At 47.8% G+C, this 15,789-nt stretch overlaps 1 protein-coding gene across 4 annotated transcripts in view; it reads left to right on the plus strand.

Annotated features, from left to right (window-relative positions):
• Positions 1-4,993: 4,993 nt before the first annotated feature.
• GOLGA4 (golgin A4) overlaps positions 4,994-15,789 on the plus strand; it is a 122,110-nt gene continuing 111,314 nt past the window's right edge. For 3 of the 4 annotated variants that reach the window (XM_044293481.1, XM_044293482.1, XM_044293483.1), the window contains exons 1-2: positions 5,014-5,283; positions 15,538-15,630. In XM_044293481.1, the coding sequence (XP_044149416.1) occupies positions 5,209-5,283; positions 15,538-15,630 (168 nt within the window). In that variant the 5' untranslated portion in view covers positions 5,014-5,208. Of the gene's footprint in view, positions 5,284-15,537; positions 15,631-15,789 lie in introns of all 4 variants that reach the window. The other variant, XM_044293480.1, reaches the window with a different exon arrangement.

Raw genomic sequence — 15,789 nt, forward strand, 5'->3', positions numbered from 1 at the left:
CTGGGGCTCCGATCGGTAACCATGGCAACCAGGAAGCTACTGCATCCCTGGTTGCCATGGTTACTTAGCAATAGTACAATTGTAGAAGATTCATACTTACCTGCTTGCTGCTGCGATGTCTGTGACCGGCCGGGAGCTCCACCTACTGGTAAGTGAAAGGTCTGTGCGGCGCATTGCTAAAGAACTGTCACTTACCAGTAGGAGGAGCTCCCGGCCGTTCACAGACATCGCAGCAGCAAGCAGGTAAGTATGAATCTTCTACTGTTGTACTATTGCTAAGTAACCATGGCAACCAGGGCTGCAGTAGCTTCCTGGTTGCCATGGTTACCGATCAGAGCCCCAGCGATTAAACTGGGACTCCGATCGGAACTCCGCTGCCACCAATGATGGGGGGGGGGGGAATGGGAGGCCGCACACTGCCACCAATGTTGTTACTGCTATAGAGGGAGGGGGGGCGATGGTGGGCGCACACTGTGCCACCAACGATTTATTACAATAGAGGGAGGGGGGGGCGATGGTGGGCGTACACTGTGCCACCAACGATTTCTAACATTAGAGGGAGGAAGGGGGGGCCCGATGGGGGGCGCATACTGTGCCACCAACGATATTCAAACTGGGGAGGGGGGGGGGTCTGCCCACTGCTGCCTGGCAGCCCTGATCTCTTACAGGGGAATATGATAGTACAATTAACCCCTTTAGGTGCCGCACCTGAAGGGGTTAATTGTGCTATCATATCCCCCTGTAAGAGATCGGGTGCTGCCAGGCAGCAGGGGGCAGTCTTGTACAAAGTTTGTAGTGTATTCTAACTAGAAGCGTCCCCATCACCATGGGAACGCTTCTGTGTTAGAATATACTGTCGGATATGAGTTTTCCCGAAGTGAAAACTTAGATCTGAAAAAGCTTTTATGCAGACGGATCTTCGGATCCGTCTGTATGAAAGCAACCTACGGCCACGGATCACGGACACGGATGCCAATCTTGTGTGCATCCGTGTTCTTTCACGGACCCATTGACTTGAATGGGTCCGTGAACCGTTGTCCGTCAAAAAAATAGGACAGGTCATATTTTTTTGACGGACAGGATACACGGATCACGGCCTCGGCTGCAAAACGGTGCATTTTCCGATTTTTCCACGGACCCATTGAAAGTCAATGGGTCCGCGAAAAAAAACGGAAAACGGCACAACGGCCACGGATGCACACAACGGTCGTGTGCATGAGGCCTTTCTCTGCGGTGCTCAACTCTGGCTTCGGTCTGGTAGCTGGACTTTCTGACAGTTCTGGTACCATTGAGTGGGGTACCTTTGGCTGTTGTCCCTCTTGTAATACTCTGTCTATAAACTGTAAGGAGTTATGGTGCTCTATGATCTGCTTCCCTTGGGAGACTCCTGCTGCAGGAGGGGGGGGGGGGGGGGGGGCATTCCCCTCACTGCACATCTCCTGTGTCTTTTCAACTCCACTGTCAACTGTAGACTGTACCTTCCTGAAACCCCTCCCTTGGTATGAAGGACTATCCCACTTCTGCCCAAAAAGGGGGAGAATGGAATGGTAAGTTCTATTCTATCTAAAGGTACTCGGCCAGATACTGCCACCTGCTGGGGAACCAGGCACAGTGCATGTAATAACAATACATAACAGTTACATAGCAATGTTATAAAGGCACAATATAAAATACAAAGATGACATTATTGGTTAACCATTAGAGACAGTAGCGGGGTGTAGGAATGGTACTGTCCACTCTGGGGTACAACACAATACATAACTTTGACAGAGAGAGGAGCTTTCACACCACATTGTGCTTTTGTACAGTTCTGTGCATGCACTTGCTCTCTGGTATCGCCTACCAAAACTGCCAGCGTTAATCTACTTGGGCTGTAGGTCCTGATATGGACCTGACAGTGGTTAGTGAATACCCCTACAGATCACCATTTTAAGTAGGGGTGGAGGTTCACTCTACCTCTGACAAGGCATATAGCAGCATGACCTGCCTAACAAAAATGGGAACAGACCCAAAACAAGTCAAACCAGTCTTACACAATGCAAAGTTACCAGAACTGCAAGTTTCTTTGCATTGTAAATATATAAAAAATATACATTTGTAGCAGAAATACAATTCGTCCCACAAAAAATAAACACTCGTACAGTTACCGTACTTCAACAGAAAAAAAGTCATGGCTCTTGGAATGGCATTTGGAAAAAAGTTAAAAAAAATACCTAGGCTGGTCCTGAAGGGGTTAACAATGTATGATAACTTTACCCACTTGTGTCACATGACCAATTCACATGGCGGAAGGGGAGTAGGTCACAGCTGTGGCCAGTCATTGGCTGCAGCAGTGTCAGCGGGGGACTGAAGCGAGCCAAGGACCTAGTGTTGTGGAGCAGGTAAGTATGCTTCCTTTTTTTTTTTTTTTTTTTTGGCAGGTGTGGCCAGGAGGCGGTCTATCAACCCCTTCCCCCCCCCCCCAAAAAAAAGTGGCCAACCCCTTTAATATAAAGTGATAACCTTTATGCAAGAGCTACACACTGACTTTGCCAACACAAGCGAGGCTACATTTCGGCGTCCCCCCCCCCCCCCGCCCCATTACCCCCCGATGTCACATTCCTCCCCCTCCATGTCACATTTCTTCCCCTCCATTCCATGTCACATTTCTTCCACTCCATGTCACATTTCTTCCACTCCATGTCACATTTCTCCCCCTCCATGTCACATCATCCCCCCATGTCACATTTCTCCCCCTCCATGTCACATTTCTCCCCCTCCATGTCACATTTCTTCCCCTCCATTCCATGTCACATTTCTCCCCCTCCATGTCACATTTCTCCCCCTCCATGTCACATTTCTTCCACTCCATGTCACATTTCTCCCCCTCCATGTCACATCATCCCCACATGTCACATTTCTTCCCCTCCACTCCATGTCACATTTCTCCCCCTCCATGTCACATCATCCCCCATGTCACATTTCTCCCCCTCCATGTCACATTTCTCCCCCTCCATGTCACATCATCCCCCCATGTCACATTTCTCCCCCTCCATGTCACATTTCTCCCCCTCCATGTCACATTTCTTCCCCTCCACTCCATGTCACATTTCTCCCCCTCCATGTCACATCATCCCCCCCATGTCACATTTCTCCTCCTCCATTGTGATTTATTTAAAGAGGACCTTTTATGGGTCCAAACATTGTAAGATAACTATCAGTATATGCAGCACGCAGCCCAGTGATCTCCCTGCACTTACTATTATTCCTGGGCGCCGCTCCGTTCGCCCGTTGTGGCCCACCGCCATTACTGTCTCCTGCGCCATATGCTAATTACTACTAACTTCGCAACAGGGAGGAGACATCAGCATCTCTCCTGGGCATTCCTTCTCCCTGGCTGTAGCGCTGTCCAATCCCAGTGGTGAGAGCGTCACAGCCAGGGATAAGATCAGTTTATTTTCTCCCTGACTATGACGCGCTGCGATTGGACAGCGCTACAGCCAAGGAGAAGGAACGCCCAGGAGAGAAGCTGATGTCTCCTCCCTGTTGCGAAGTTAGTAGTAATTAGCATACGGCGCAGGAGACAGTAACGGAGCGGCGCCCTTGGATAATAGAAAGTGCAGTGAGATCCCTGGGCGCCGCTCTACATATACAGATAGTTATCTTACAATGTTTGGAAATTGGACCCATGAAAGGTCCTCTTTAAAAAAAAAAAAAAAAGTTTAATTTTTCCACCCCCCGCTTGGTCTGCCTTATTATAGCGCTGGGTCTGATCTGTATAGCACTGTCTAAGGCCTCATGCACACGAACGTTGTTTTGGTCCGCATCCGAGCCTCATTTTTTGCGGCTCAGATGTGGACCCATTCACTTCAAAGGGGCCGCAAGAGATGCAGATAGCAGTCCATGTACTGTCCGCATCCGTTGCTCCGTTCCGTGGCCCCGCAAATAAATAAAAAAAATAGAACATGTCCTATTCTTGTCCGTTTTGCGGACAAGAATATGCATTTCTATTATGGGTGCCCGTTCCGCAATTTGCAGACTGCAAAACACAGCACAGTCGTGTGAGTGAGGCCTAAGGCTGGGGCTACATGGCACCTGTGACACCCATCGCATGACCACTGTGTAGCAGTACAGCCTCTGAACTGAATGGGAATCCAGTGCGACTTGCAAGTTCCCCCGACACCAGAATCAACAAAAAAACAGCAGTGTTGGAATTTTTTTGTGATTCTGGGACCACCATTCACTTCAATGGCTGCATAGCGATCTTCGGTCATGCGACAGGTGTCGTGGGCAAGATCATGTGCAGCCCCAGCCTAAATCACAAATAATGTAGGTGAATGGGATCACTCTGCAAGCCAGAAATATCATCTGCCTCATAATCCAACACAAGGCTTAAAGGGGTGGTCTCACTTCAGCAAATGCCATTTATCATAGGTGCCATCTGTCCCTTATTTAGCCGGACTGTCCCTGATTTTCAGCCGGGACCGTGGCAGCACGTGTAAGCATTAGTGTTGAGCGAACTTGTGTTTCAAGTTCAGCGTCTAAAGTTCGGCTTCGGGTTATGGATTCTAAATTCCGTTATGGTCCGTGGTAGCGGAATCCATAACGCGATTCTTCGATAACCAGAACTTTAGACGCTGAACTCAAAACACAAGTTCACTCAACAGTAATAAGCATGCATTAGTCAGCATGTAGGGATCAGCACTCCAGGTGTCGTGAAACTACAGCTCCCAGCATGAAAGCCCTGATAACAACCAAGTGTGCATGCTGGGAGTTGTAGTTTTACCACAGATGGAGACAGTGCCGGAGGTTGCTGACGACTGATGTAGAAAAATGTCCCTATAGCAAAGGCTGGGCGACTTTGGGCTGCCTCTGTAACTTGCTGTGGAACACAATGGACGGTGACAAGGTGTGCTCGTCAGTGCAGCCCGTAGCATAGGGAAGGGGCGCGGTCACGAAAGCTACGACTGTCACATGGATTGTCCCTTCCGGCAGCCCATAGCTCCACGTTGGCCACGCATGCGCAGACGATTATGCACGTCAAGCAGCGGCGGTGTCGGTGACCACCAGGAAGCAGAAGGGCCGAGGACAGTGGGGTAACCTGTACAACAAGTATTGTGTATAGGCAGCTGGGTGTGGAGCTATGTGACCCTGCAGAGTCCCGTCTGTAATCCCTCACTGTGTGCTCTGTAACTTCTCCAGAGTGTAAGCTGCTGAATCCACCACAAGATGTTCAAGAACCTGATGCAGAAGATCTCTGAGGGGCAATCCCCTGTAAGGGGCAACCTCCAGCGCCAAGAACAGGTATGCCAGGGCACCATGTACACTAACTGTGTCAGTATCCGGGCAGCACGGTGGACGCTTCATCAGGACCCAGTTCTACAGCCGGTGGCCATACAGTGGGATGTGGAAATCTGGGGTCACAGACCACATTCAGGGGGCAGATTAATTACACTATTAGATCAATGGCCGAAATCTGCATTCCGCCCTCCGATCGCTGCCACAGGTTTGCAGTTGGATGTGCGGTTACTTATAGGGGTTGTGCCAAGTTTAGAGATTATCCCCAATCTACAGGATAGGGGACAAGTAACTGATCGCTGGTGGTCCGACCACTGGAGCCCCCAGCGATCCTGAGAACGGCGGTCCTGTTCCTCCAATCTGATAGCTACTGCATGTACTGCGCTGAACAGTGAAGACAACTTCAGAAGTTCAAAATCCACAAATAACGCATACGGCATAAATACTCACAATCACTCGCCTTTCACACTGAAAAAATATAAAATGACAGTTTCAGATTTACCCCAGAAAAGTCCAGTCCTCACTTATATACACTCCCTGAATGGATGTGACATAAATGGTTAAAATCCATGTGAGTTACAATGTATTCAGAAAGTCTTCACACCCGTTCACTTTTTTCACATTTCGTTAGGTTGCAGCCTTGTGCCCCGTCGCTGTGCCCGCTATACCCCATAGTGAGAAAGTGAAATCACGGGGGGGGGGGGGGGGGATTTATAAAACTGGTGTAAAGTAGACCTGGCTCAGTTGTCCAAAGCAACCAATCAGCTTCCACCCTTCATTTTAGTAGCTGGGTAAAATGAAAGTTGGAATCTGATTGGGCAACTAAGCCAGTTCTAATTTACATCAGTTTGATAAATCTCCCCCAGAATGTCCAAAATCTTTGATAATTTATTGAAAAGGAAAAACTAAAATCTTGCACTGACATAATATTCAGACCCTTTACTCAGTACTTGGTAGAAGCAGCTTTAGAGCTCCTGCACACGGGTGCGGATGTACGCACAAATTTCCATGCGGTTTTTGCATCATATCCGCACCAAAGTCCACAATTTCTAATTGTGGTTTTTGGTGCCGATTAGATGCAGTTTTGTCCCAGATCTCGCCCTTCTAAACCTATTTGACTTGCTGCGGTTTCGGAGACTTGTATAATCTCATGCACTTTCCTGGTACTGTACTCTGCAGTTTTTCTGCACAGCAATCTGCGCAAATTATTTTTTTTAAATATATTCCGCAACGTGTGCAGGTGACCATAGCAACGATTCCAGCCTCCGGTCTTCTGGGGTATGATGCTACATGGTTTGCACACCTGGATTTGGGGATTTTCTGCCGTTCTTCTCTGTAGAGCAGTGGTTCTCAACCTTTCTAAAGCCGTGACCCCTTAATACAGTTCCTCATGTTGTGGTGACCCCCAACCATTAAATTTTTTTCCTTGCTACGTCATAACTAATTTTGCTACTGTTATGAATTGTAATGTAAATATCTGATATGCAGGATGTATGCCAGTCTATTACAAGGTGTTAGGTAGTTCTGTAATTTGCGCTGTGTTGTGGGGGATCTGTGGAGGGCGCTGTGTTGTGGGGGATCTGTGGAGGGCGCTGTGTTGTGGGGGATCTGTGGAGGGCGCTGTGTTGTGGGGGATCTGTGGAGGGCGCTGTGTTGTGGGGGATCTGTGGAGGGCGCTGTGGAGGGCGCTGTGTTGTGGGGATCTGTGGAGGGCGCTGTGTTGTGGGGGACCTGTGGAGGGCGCTGTGTTGTGGGGGACCTGTGGAGGGCGCTGTGTTGTGGGGATCTGTGGAGGGCGCTGTGTTGTGGGGGATCTGTGTGAGGGCGCTGTGTTGTGGGGGATCCTGTGGAGGGCGCTGTGTTGTGGGGGACCTGTGGAGGGCGCTGTGTTGTGGGGGACCTGTGGAGGGCGCTGTGTTGTGGGGGACCTGTGGAGGGCGCTGTGTTGTGGGGGACCTGTGGAGGGCGCTGTGTTGTGGGGGACCTGTGGAGGGCGCTGTGTTGTGGGGGGACCTGTGGAGGGCGCTGTGTTGTGGGGGACCTGTGGAGGGCGCTGTGTTGTGGGGGACCTGTGGAGGGCGCTGTGTTGTGGGGGACCTGTGGAGGGCGCTGTGTTGTGGGGGACCTGTGGAGGCGCTGTGTTGTGGGGACCTGTGGAGGGCGCTGTGTTGTGGGGGACCTGTCGAGGGCGCTGTGTTGTGGGGGACCTGTCGAGGGCGCTGTGTTGTGGGGGACCTGTCGAGGGCGCTGTGTTGTGGGGGACCTGTGGAGGGCGCTGTGTTGTGGGGACCTGTGCTATGACACATAGGGCCATGAGGGGGGCCAGCATAAGACATATAGCATCTTATGCTGGTCCCCCTCATGTGTCCTAAACTGCGCACATAACTGTCTTTGCATGTAAAGTATGTTACTCCTGTGTGAAACAATCTCTCTCCTATTTGTAGCGTTACATTACCCTACCTCGTGAGATTTCCCTACCTCCTGACTTCCTGTCGCACTGCTATTGACGTGAGGAGGTGTTCCTGAGTTTTGCCGATCTGCGCATGCGCAAACCAACAGTTTATGGAAAATCTCAGCGGAGTTCAGCTTTACACCGGGACACTGCGCATGCGCAGGAGAGCCTTAGTAGGGAAATATTACGGCCCAGTGCGCAAGCGCGTCTAACTCCGGCTGGCTCATGCGCAGTGTCCCGGTGTGAAGCTGAACTTCACTGAGATTTTCCATAAACTGTCGGTTTGCGCATGCGCAGATCGTCAAAACTCAGGAACGCCTCCTCACGTCATTAGCAGTGCGACGGGAAGTCAGGAGGTAGGGAAATCTCACGAAGTAGGGTAATGTAACGCTACAATCGTGCAGCCCTAATAGGAAGCCTCAGGCGACCACCCAGAAAGGGCCGATCGACCCCCAGGTTGAGAACCGCTGCTGTAGAGCCTCTCGAGCTCTGCCAGGTTGGATGGGTATCATCGGTGGACGGCCATTTTCAGATCTCTTTGATTGGGCTCCAGTCAGGCTGTGGCTGGGCCACTCAAGGATATTCAGAGTTGTCCCTGAGGCCTTGTTCGTCTTTCTGTGTCCGTTTAATGGCCTTGCAATATTCAGTACGTGTTTCATCCGCAATGATGTCCTTGGTTTGGTCTGTGTCTGTGTCTGTGTTATACCCTCTACCTGTCACCTGTATTCCATGGACACTGCTCAGCTGAAAGTTAATCCTATCAGTAGTCAGTGAAAAACGGACCAAACACGGACGCAAATGCTATTCGTGTTGTGTACGTGTGTTTCACAGAACCATAGATTATAATGGATGTGTTTGATTGGCAGACCAAAGTAGTACGTGTGTCTGTGATTTTATTTGATTTTTTTTTTTTTACTGACCCACTGTCGGTAAAAAAATACTGATATGTGAACAGACACATTCAAATCAATTGGTACGTCCATGGAAAATGCGGACCGCGCGCGTCTGTGAAAGACTGAAACGTGAACGAGGCCTAGGACACTCCTGTGTTGTCTTGGCTGTGTGCTTTGGGCAATTATCTTGTAAGGTGACCCTTTGCCCCAGTCTGAGGTCCAGAGTTCTGTGGATCAGGTTCTGTACTATTCAGCTTTCCCTCAGCTCTGACCTGTCTCCCTGCCCCAGCATGATGCTGCCACTGCCATGCTTCACTGTAGAGATGGTATTGGGCAGTGGCAGGTTTCCTCCAGACATGATGCTTAGAAATGAGTCCGAGAAGTTTAATCTTGGCTTCATCAGACCAAAGATATTGTTTCTTACAGTCTTTTAGGTGATTTTTATTAACTTTTCTTCAAACTTTCATGTGTAAGGGTACCAGGAGTCGGTGTCCTTCTGCCGTTCTAGGTGTTCCACTGTGGTTTTCCCGAATCACAAGGATCTTGACGCACTTCTGGCTAAGTAGTGGCGTCACCCTGATCGGCGCCTTCACCTTACCAAGGCCTCGGATGTCCCTTATCCCTTTTCTGAGGAATCCGTCAACCTCTGGACGGTTCCTCCTCAGGTAGACCCTCAGGTTGCCCGCCTGGCGAAGCTACTACTCTTCCCCTGGCTGACGTGGCTTCCTTGTCGGATCCCGCTGATAAACGGGTTAACTCCTTGGCCAAGTCTGTGTTCGTGGCAGCGGGTGCCGCCATCCGTCCTGCGTTTGCCGCCTCCTGGGTGGCCAAGGCCTGCGCTATCTGGTCCAAACAGCTTGGCCGAGCCTTGCCTCCAGACTCGGTCCAGGGGGAATTGGCAGTGCTTGCCTTTCATTTACTACCGGACCTGGAGAGCGTACTTTGCCTGGTGCGAATCCGGGCGTTTTCGCCCTCTCCGTTTCTCCGTACTTAACATTCTGGCCTTCCTTCAGGCCGGTTTTGAGAGAGGTCTTCGCCTGGCTTCTCTCAGGGGGCAGATTTCGGCCCTCTCTGTCCTCTTCCAGCGTCCTGTGGCATCGCAGGCTCAGGTTAGGACTTTTCTCTAGGGTGTTGCTCGCCGAGCTCCTCCCTTTCGCTTTCCGGTGGAGCCGTGGGACCTGAATCTCGTCCTCGATGCCCTTCAGTCATCGCCCTTCGAGCCCTTGGCTGAGATCTCTCTGTCGTTTTTCTCGTTTAAGGTTGCCTTCCTTGTGGCCGTCACCTCCATCCGCCGGGTCTCCGAACTGGCGGTGCTTTCATTCTGTTCGCCTTTCCTGGTGTTCCATCAGGACAAGGTGGTTTTGCGCCCCGTTCCCTCCTTTCTCCCGAAGGTGGTTTCCTAGTTTCATATTAATGAGGAAATTGTCCTTCCTTCCTTCTTCCCTAATCCTTCTCACTCTTCGACTAGGGCAGTTGGGGCTTCCTGGGCGGTGCGTCATCAGGCATCAGCTTCCCATGTCTGCCGGGCCGCCATCTGGGCGTCAGTTCACACTTTCTCTAAGTTCTACCATATTCATTCCCTGGCTTCTGCCGATGCCAGCTTGGGGCACAGCTGTGCTTTAGATTGGCGGCATGGCGCTTTCTTTTCTTCCCTCCCTTGGGGACTGCTTTTGGACGTCCCATGGTGCTGTGTCCCCCAATGCCATGCACGAGAAAATTGGATTTTTTGTACTCGCCTTAAAATCCTTTTCTCGTAGTAGGCATTGGGGGACACAGATCCCACCCTTCTTGAGTTTCTTCCTGTTGGAGGTCCCGGCGTTTGCCTAAGTGGTTGTCGGGTTTCCCCAGTTGAAGACTTGTTGGCTTTCACTTTTTCTTTTTGGTTCAGGTGTGACGTTCCTACTGCTTTTGTACCGACTGATCTCTCTTGGCTCTGGCAGAGGGGTATAGCCCACCTGGGTGGAGCCAACACTTTTTTTGTTTCTAGTGTCAGCCTCCTAGTGGCAGCTGGGCATATACCCATGGTGCTGTGTCCCCCAATGCCTACTACGAGAAAAGGATTTTACGGTGAGTACAAAAAATCTAATTTTTCTGGTGTCATCAGGCAAAACGGAATACCTGATCTCTCAATGTGGCAATTTAAATGCCGAATCCGGCATTAATATATTCCTATGGAAAAAAAATGCTGGATTCGGCATTCAGGCAAGTGTTCCCGAATTTTGGACAGAGATAAAATCGCAGCGTGCTGCAGTATTATCTCCGTCCTGAAAAGTCTAAAAGACTGAACTGAAGACATCCTGAACGGATTGCTCTCCATTCAGAATGCATGGGGATATGCCTGATCCGTTCTTTTCCGGTATAGAGCCCCTAGGACGGAACTCTATGCCAGAAAAGAAAAACGCTAGTGTGAAAGTACCCTTAGTTGTTTCAAATGACTTCCATTTAAGAAATTTGAAGGCCTCTGTGCTATTGGGAACTTACAGTACAGTAGATTTTTTTTTTTTTTTTTTTTTTTTTTTTATTCTTTTTGCACCGTTCTCCAGATTGGTGCCTCCATGCAATCCTATCTCTGAGCTGTACAGGCTACTCTGTTTCTGTATGTATTTCCGTTCCGCAAAAAAATAGAACATGTCCTATTATTGTCCGCATTACCGACAAGGATAGTACTGTTTTATCAGGGGTCAGCTGCTCCGTTCCACAAAATACGGAATGCACACGGACGTCATCCGTTTTTTTTGCGGACTGCAAAATACAAACGGTCGTGTGCATGAGGCCTAAAGGGTCTGAATACTTATGTCCAGGTGAAATTTCAGTTTTTCCTTTTTAATAAATTAGCAAAAATGTCTAAAATTCAGTTTTCACTTTATCGTTATGGGGTATTGAGCGCACAAGGCCGCAACAAAGCACATGTGAACACAATTTGAAAGACTTTCTCAATGCATTGCACATGCAGATTTGCCACGGATTTCACCCTATGCATTTGAAATGGTGAAATAATTTCTAAGAATCTGCAATGTAAATTGACATGCATCATCAGTTTACGCTGTGGAGTCTGATTTCTTACGTAGCTTGTGGACGACAGAAATCTCATCCATTTTACTGATGCAGTAATGGTACATCTATACTTGCTTGAAAATACAGCGGAAAAGTCCATGGCGGTTTTTGCAATGGTTCCGCAGTAAAAACCACACCCAAAACCTAATGTATTACATGTTTTTTTTGCTGTAGAAAAGGCAGTAGGCGAGATCTGCATCATAAGTTGACATGCTACAGTTTGTAACTCTGCACCACAGGGCACTTTACTCTATCATTTTGAATAAGATTTCCTAAATCCCATCCACTTTGCTGGTGCTGTACAACACTGCAGATTGACAAATCCACAGCTAATCAGTCATGCACACAAACGTGGTTTTTTTTAATGTTTACATTACGTTTTTTGTGTTCCGTATACGGAACCATTCATTTCAATGGGTCCGCAAAATAAACGGCATGTACTCTGTATACATTCCGTTACGTTCAAAGATAGGACATGTTCTATTATTGTCCACATAATGGACAAGGATAGTACTGTTCTATCAGGGGCCGGATGTCATCCGTATTTTTGGCGGACTGCAAAACACTGAAAAAGCCATATGGGCAATAGGCCATACTCTGCTGGGTCTTTCCCCCTAAAAATCCAGATGTAACTTCACACTGTATCCACCCCCGTGTGGACATACCCACAAGCCAAAGAACATTGCAACCATTTCGTGACTGTATGGAAAATTTACACAAATTTTCACTGTCTGCTGAAATGACGTTCAGTCATTGCTGCATTTTTTCGCTCATTCATAATTTTGGATATGACATAATTGGGCCACTCTGCACAGGCACATTGTGAAATGGTGTCTCTTGATCGTCTGTATCTAATATGTACAGGTAGATTTTTTTCAGACATATGTCTATTAGTGCTGCAACGATTAATCGACTTTATTGATAATATTCGATAACGGGATTCGTTGTCGACGAATCCAGTTATCGAATAATCGCTGATTCGTTGCTACGGGCAGTTTACTTTAAATCAGCACATCTTTATTTTACCTTACAATGAAGCTCCAGTAACAGGCAGAGCGTACGGCGGCGTAACGTCACTTACGTGACATACCTGCTCCGCCTCCTTCATTCATAAAGTGGGCGTTACGCCGCCGCCCACTCTGCCTGTTACCTGAGCTTCATTGTAAGATAATAAAGATGCGCTGAGTAAAAGTTACTGCCAGAATAGTCTGCTGTGAGCAGCAGGGCTGGGGCTGTTATGGGGAGGGGGATCTGTGGATGGCACTGTTATGGGGAGGGGGATCTGTGGATGGCACTGTTATGGGGAGGGGGATCTGTGGATGGCACTGTTATGGGGAGGGGGATCTGTGGATGACACATAGCATAAGATGCTATATAGTGTCATCTATAGCTCCCCCCTCCCCATAACAGCGCCATCCACAGATCCCCCCTCCCCATAACAGCGCCATCCACAGATCCCCCTCCCCATAACAGCGCCATCCACAGATCCCCCTCCCCATAACAGCGCCATCCACAGATCCCCCTCCCCATAACAGCGCCATCCACAGATCCCCCTCCCCATAACAGCGCCATCCACAGATCCCCCTCCCCATAACAGCGCCATCCACAGATCCCCCTCCCCATAACAGCGCCATCCACAGATCCCCCTCCCCATAACAGCGCCATCCACAGATCCCCCTCCCCATAACAGCGCCATCCACAGATCCCCCTCCCCATAACAGCGCCATCCACAGATCCCCCTCCCCATAACAGCGCCATCCACAATTTGTTATATATGGCCTTTGAACATAATGTTTCAAGTAAAATCATATAAACCTCTTTGTTTTGTAATTTTGGTGTTTTTTCCCGATTAATCAATTAAATTATTGACAACTAATCGATTATTCAAATAATCGCTAGCTGCAGCCCTAATGTCTATTAAGTTCAACTATATATTGGAAGAGGATGTGGATGAAAGGAACAGGGAGATAAGTCAAGTGGCGATCAGACTGGTTCAGCATTTAGAGTGATTTACAATGCATCTTTGTATAGTTTAAACCTCTTCACAACATCCGCCGTACATGTACGTGCCATAGCCGCCGGGTGCCTGCTGCTTCATATAGCAGATTCCTGCGGCTAATGTCAGTGATCGGCAGTAATGCCGATTGTGGACACTTAACCCCTCAGAAACCGTGGTCACATCTGACCACGGCATCTGAGAGGGCTAAAGCCAAAAAGCGCGTGCTTCCAGCACAGGAGCGTTTTACCCAGCGGAGATCGGGAAAAGTATTCTATACTTGCAGTGAGCCTAAGCTTGTACTAGGCTTCCAAGCTCATTACTTGTATATTACCATTCAGGCCAGCAGGTGGCAGTGCTAAATTGTAATATAACGTTTTCTGTATAGAATAATGAGCAAATTCCATTATTCTTTACAAATTTCAATCTGATGACATAATCTGGGACATAAAAAAAAAGTAATAATTAAATAAAATAAGTTAAAAAGAAATATATAAAAACTCAAATCGCTCCCTTTCCCCAAAATCAAAATAAACAATAAAAAAAAATAACATCATGGGCATTGCCGTGTGCAAAAACACCCATGCTATTAAAATATTAAAAACATTATCCCATACGGTGAATGGCGTAACAGAAAAAAATGGCCTATTTGCCATTTTTTTCATCACTTTACTTCCTCCAAAACAATGTAATAAAAAATTATCCAAAATTCATACACACCCCAAAATGGTATTAGCAAAAACTACAGCTCTCACACATCTCCATAGACATAACTATACAAAGTTATGGGAGTCAGAATACAGCAATGACAAGAAAAAAAAAAAAAATCAAAAGTTTTTATTTTATTTCATCATTAAAATGCTAGAAAAACTATACAAAGTGGGGTATTGCTGTAATCGTACTGACCTGGAGAATGAAGAGCACAAGTTGGTTATACCGCATAGTGAATGCTGTCAAAAACGAAACGGACACGGAAAGAAAATACGTTCGTGTGCAAGAGGCCTAATACTGATGCAAAAGTATTGAACAAATACTGACCATGTGAAAGAGGCCTAAGGGCTCATGCACACGAACGTATTTTCTTTCTGTGTCTGTGCTGCAAAAATAATGGAAGGTACTCTGTGTTCATTCCGTTTCCGCATTTCCGTTCCGCAAAAAGATAGAACTTGTCCTATTATTGTTGGCATTACGAACAAGGATAGTACTGTTCTATTAGGGGCCAGCTGTTCCGTTCGGCAAAATACGGAATACACAAGGACGTCATCCGGGCTTTTTTTGTGGACTGCAAAATACATACGGTCGAGTGCATGAGCGCTAAGGGTCCTTTTTACATGGTAATTGGGCTGATTATCGGGGAAGAGCGTTTGTAGAAGTGCTTGGTCCTGATAACTGGCCTGTGCCGGCAATCACCCAACGAATGTTCAGATGCGGGCCGTAACCAAAAATGATTGTTTCTGTGCAGCAGATTGTGCAGTCTAAATAGGGGTCTGCTGCCCAGGAACAGTGATTCTCTTTGGGAATTGTCCCCGTACAGCAGTGATTGCTGCACGATCAGGCAATTATCAGGAAGTCTGGTTCCTGTGAGAGGAGCCTAACTCGCTATGCTTAGTCACTGCGTAGGACCGCCCACATGACTCCTAAACACGGAAAGAGCACAGAATCTTTTCCCATAAATCTGCTCAGCTTCTCCTGTTCTATAACATGCTGCCTGCAGGTTGTACTGCATGTTCCTGGTGACAGGGTCACTTTAACTACTTTACAAACCTATTTTTAAAAATGGTATCCACAACGAGAGCATTGGGGAGAAGAAATGAAAACTATGAAGTACATGCAATCTTAATGATTTTCCATTTTAACTTGGATAGGGGCAATCAAGAGTGTCACCAACTGGGAAGCGGAGCCGTACATCCTCCGTGACAGACCAGCAGGAGGACAGCGCGGCTACACCAGACAAAGAGGTCCGTTCATAATCTGTTCTTTTTTTCATCTTTAAATCGTAACTAAACTTTCATACAACTTTCTTTCAAAATGTTCTAAGTGGCCTAAAATGTATTTTTGTTATGCATATTATCCATTTTGTATTGTCTTAAAGGGGTTATCCGGGCTTTTAATATTGA

Source organism: Bufo gargarizans, chromosome 5 (genome assembly GCF_014858855.1).
Source record: "Bufo gargarizans isolate SCDJY-AF-19 chromosome 5, ASM1485885v1, whole genome shotgun sequence".
Classification (NCBI taxonomy): domain Eukaryota; kingdom Metazoa; phylum Chordata; class Amphibia; order Anura; family Bufonidae; genus Bufo; species Bufo gargarizans.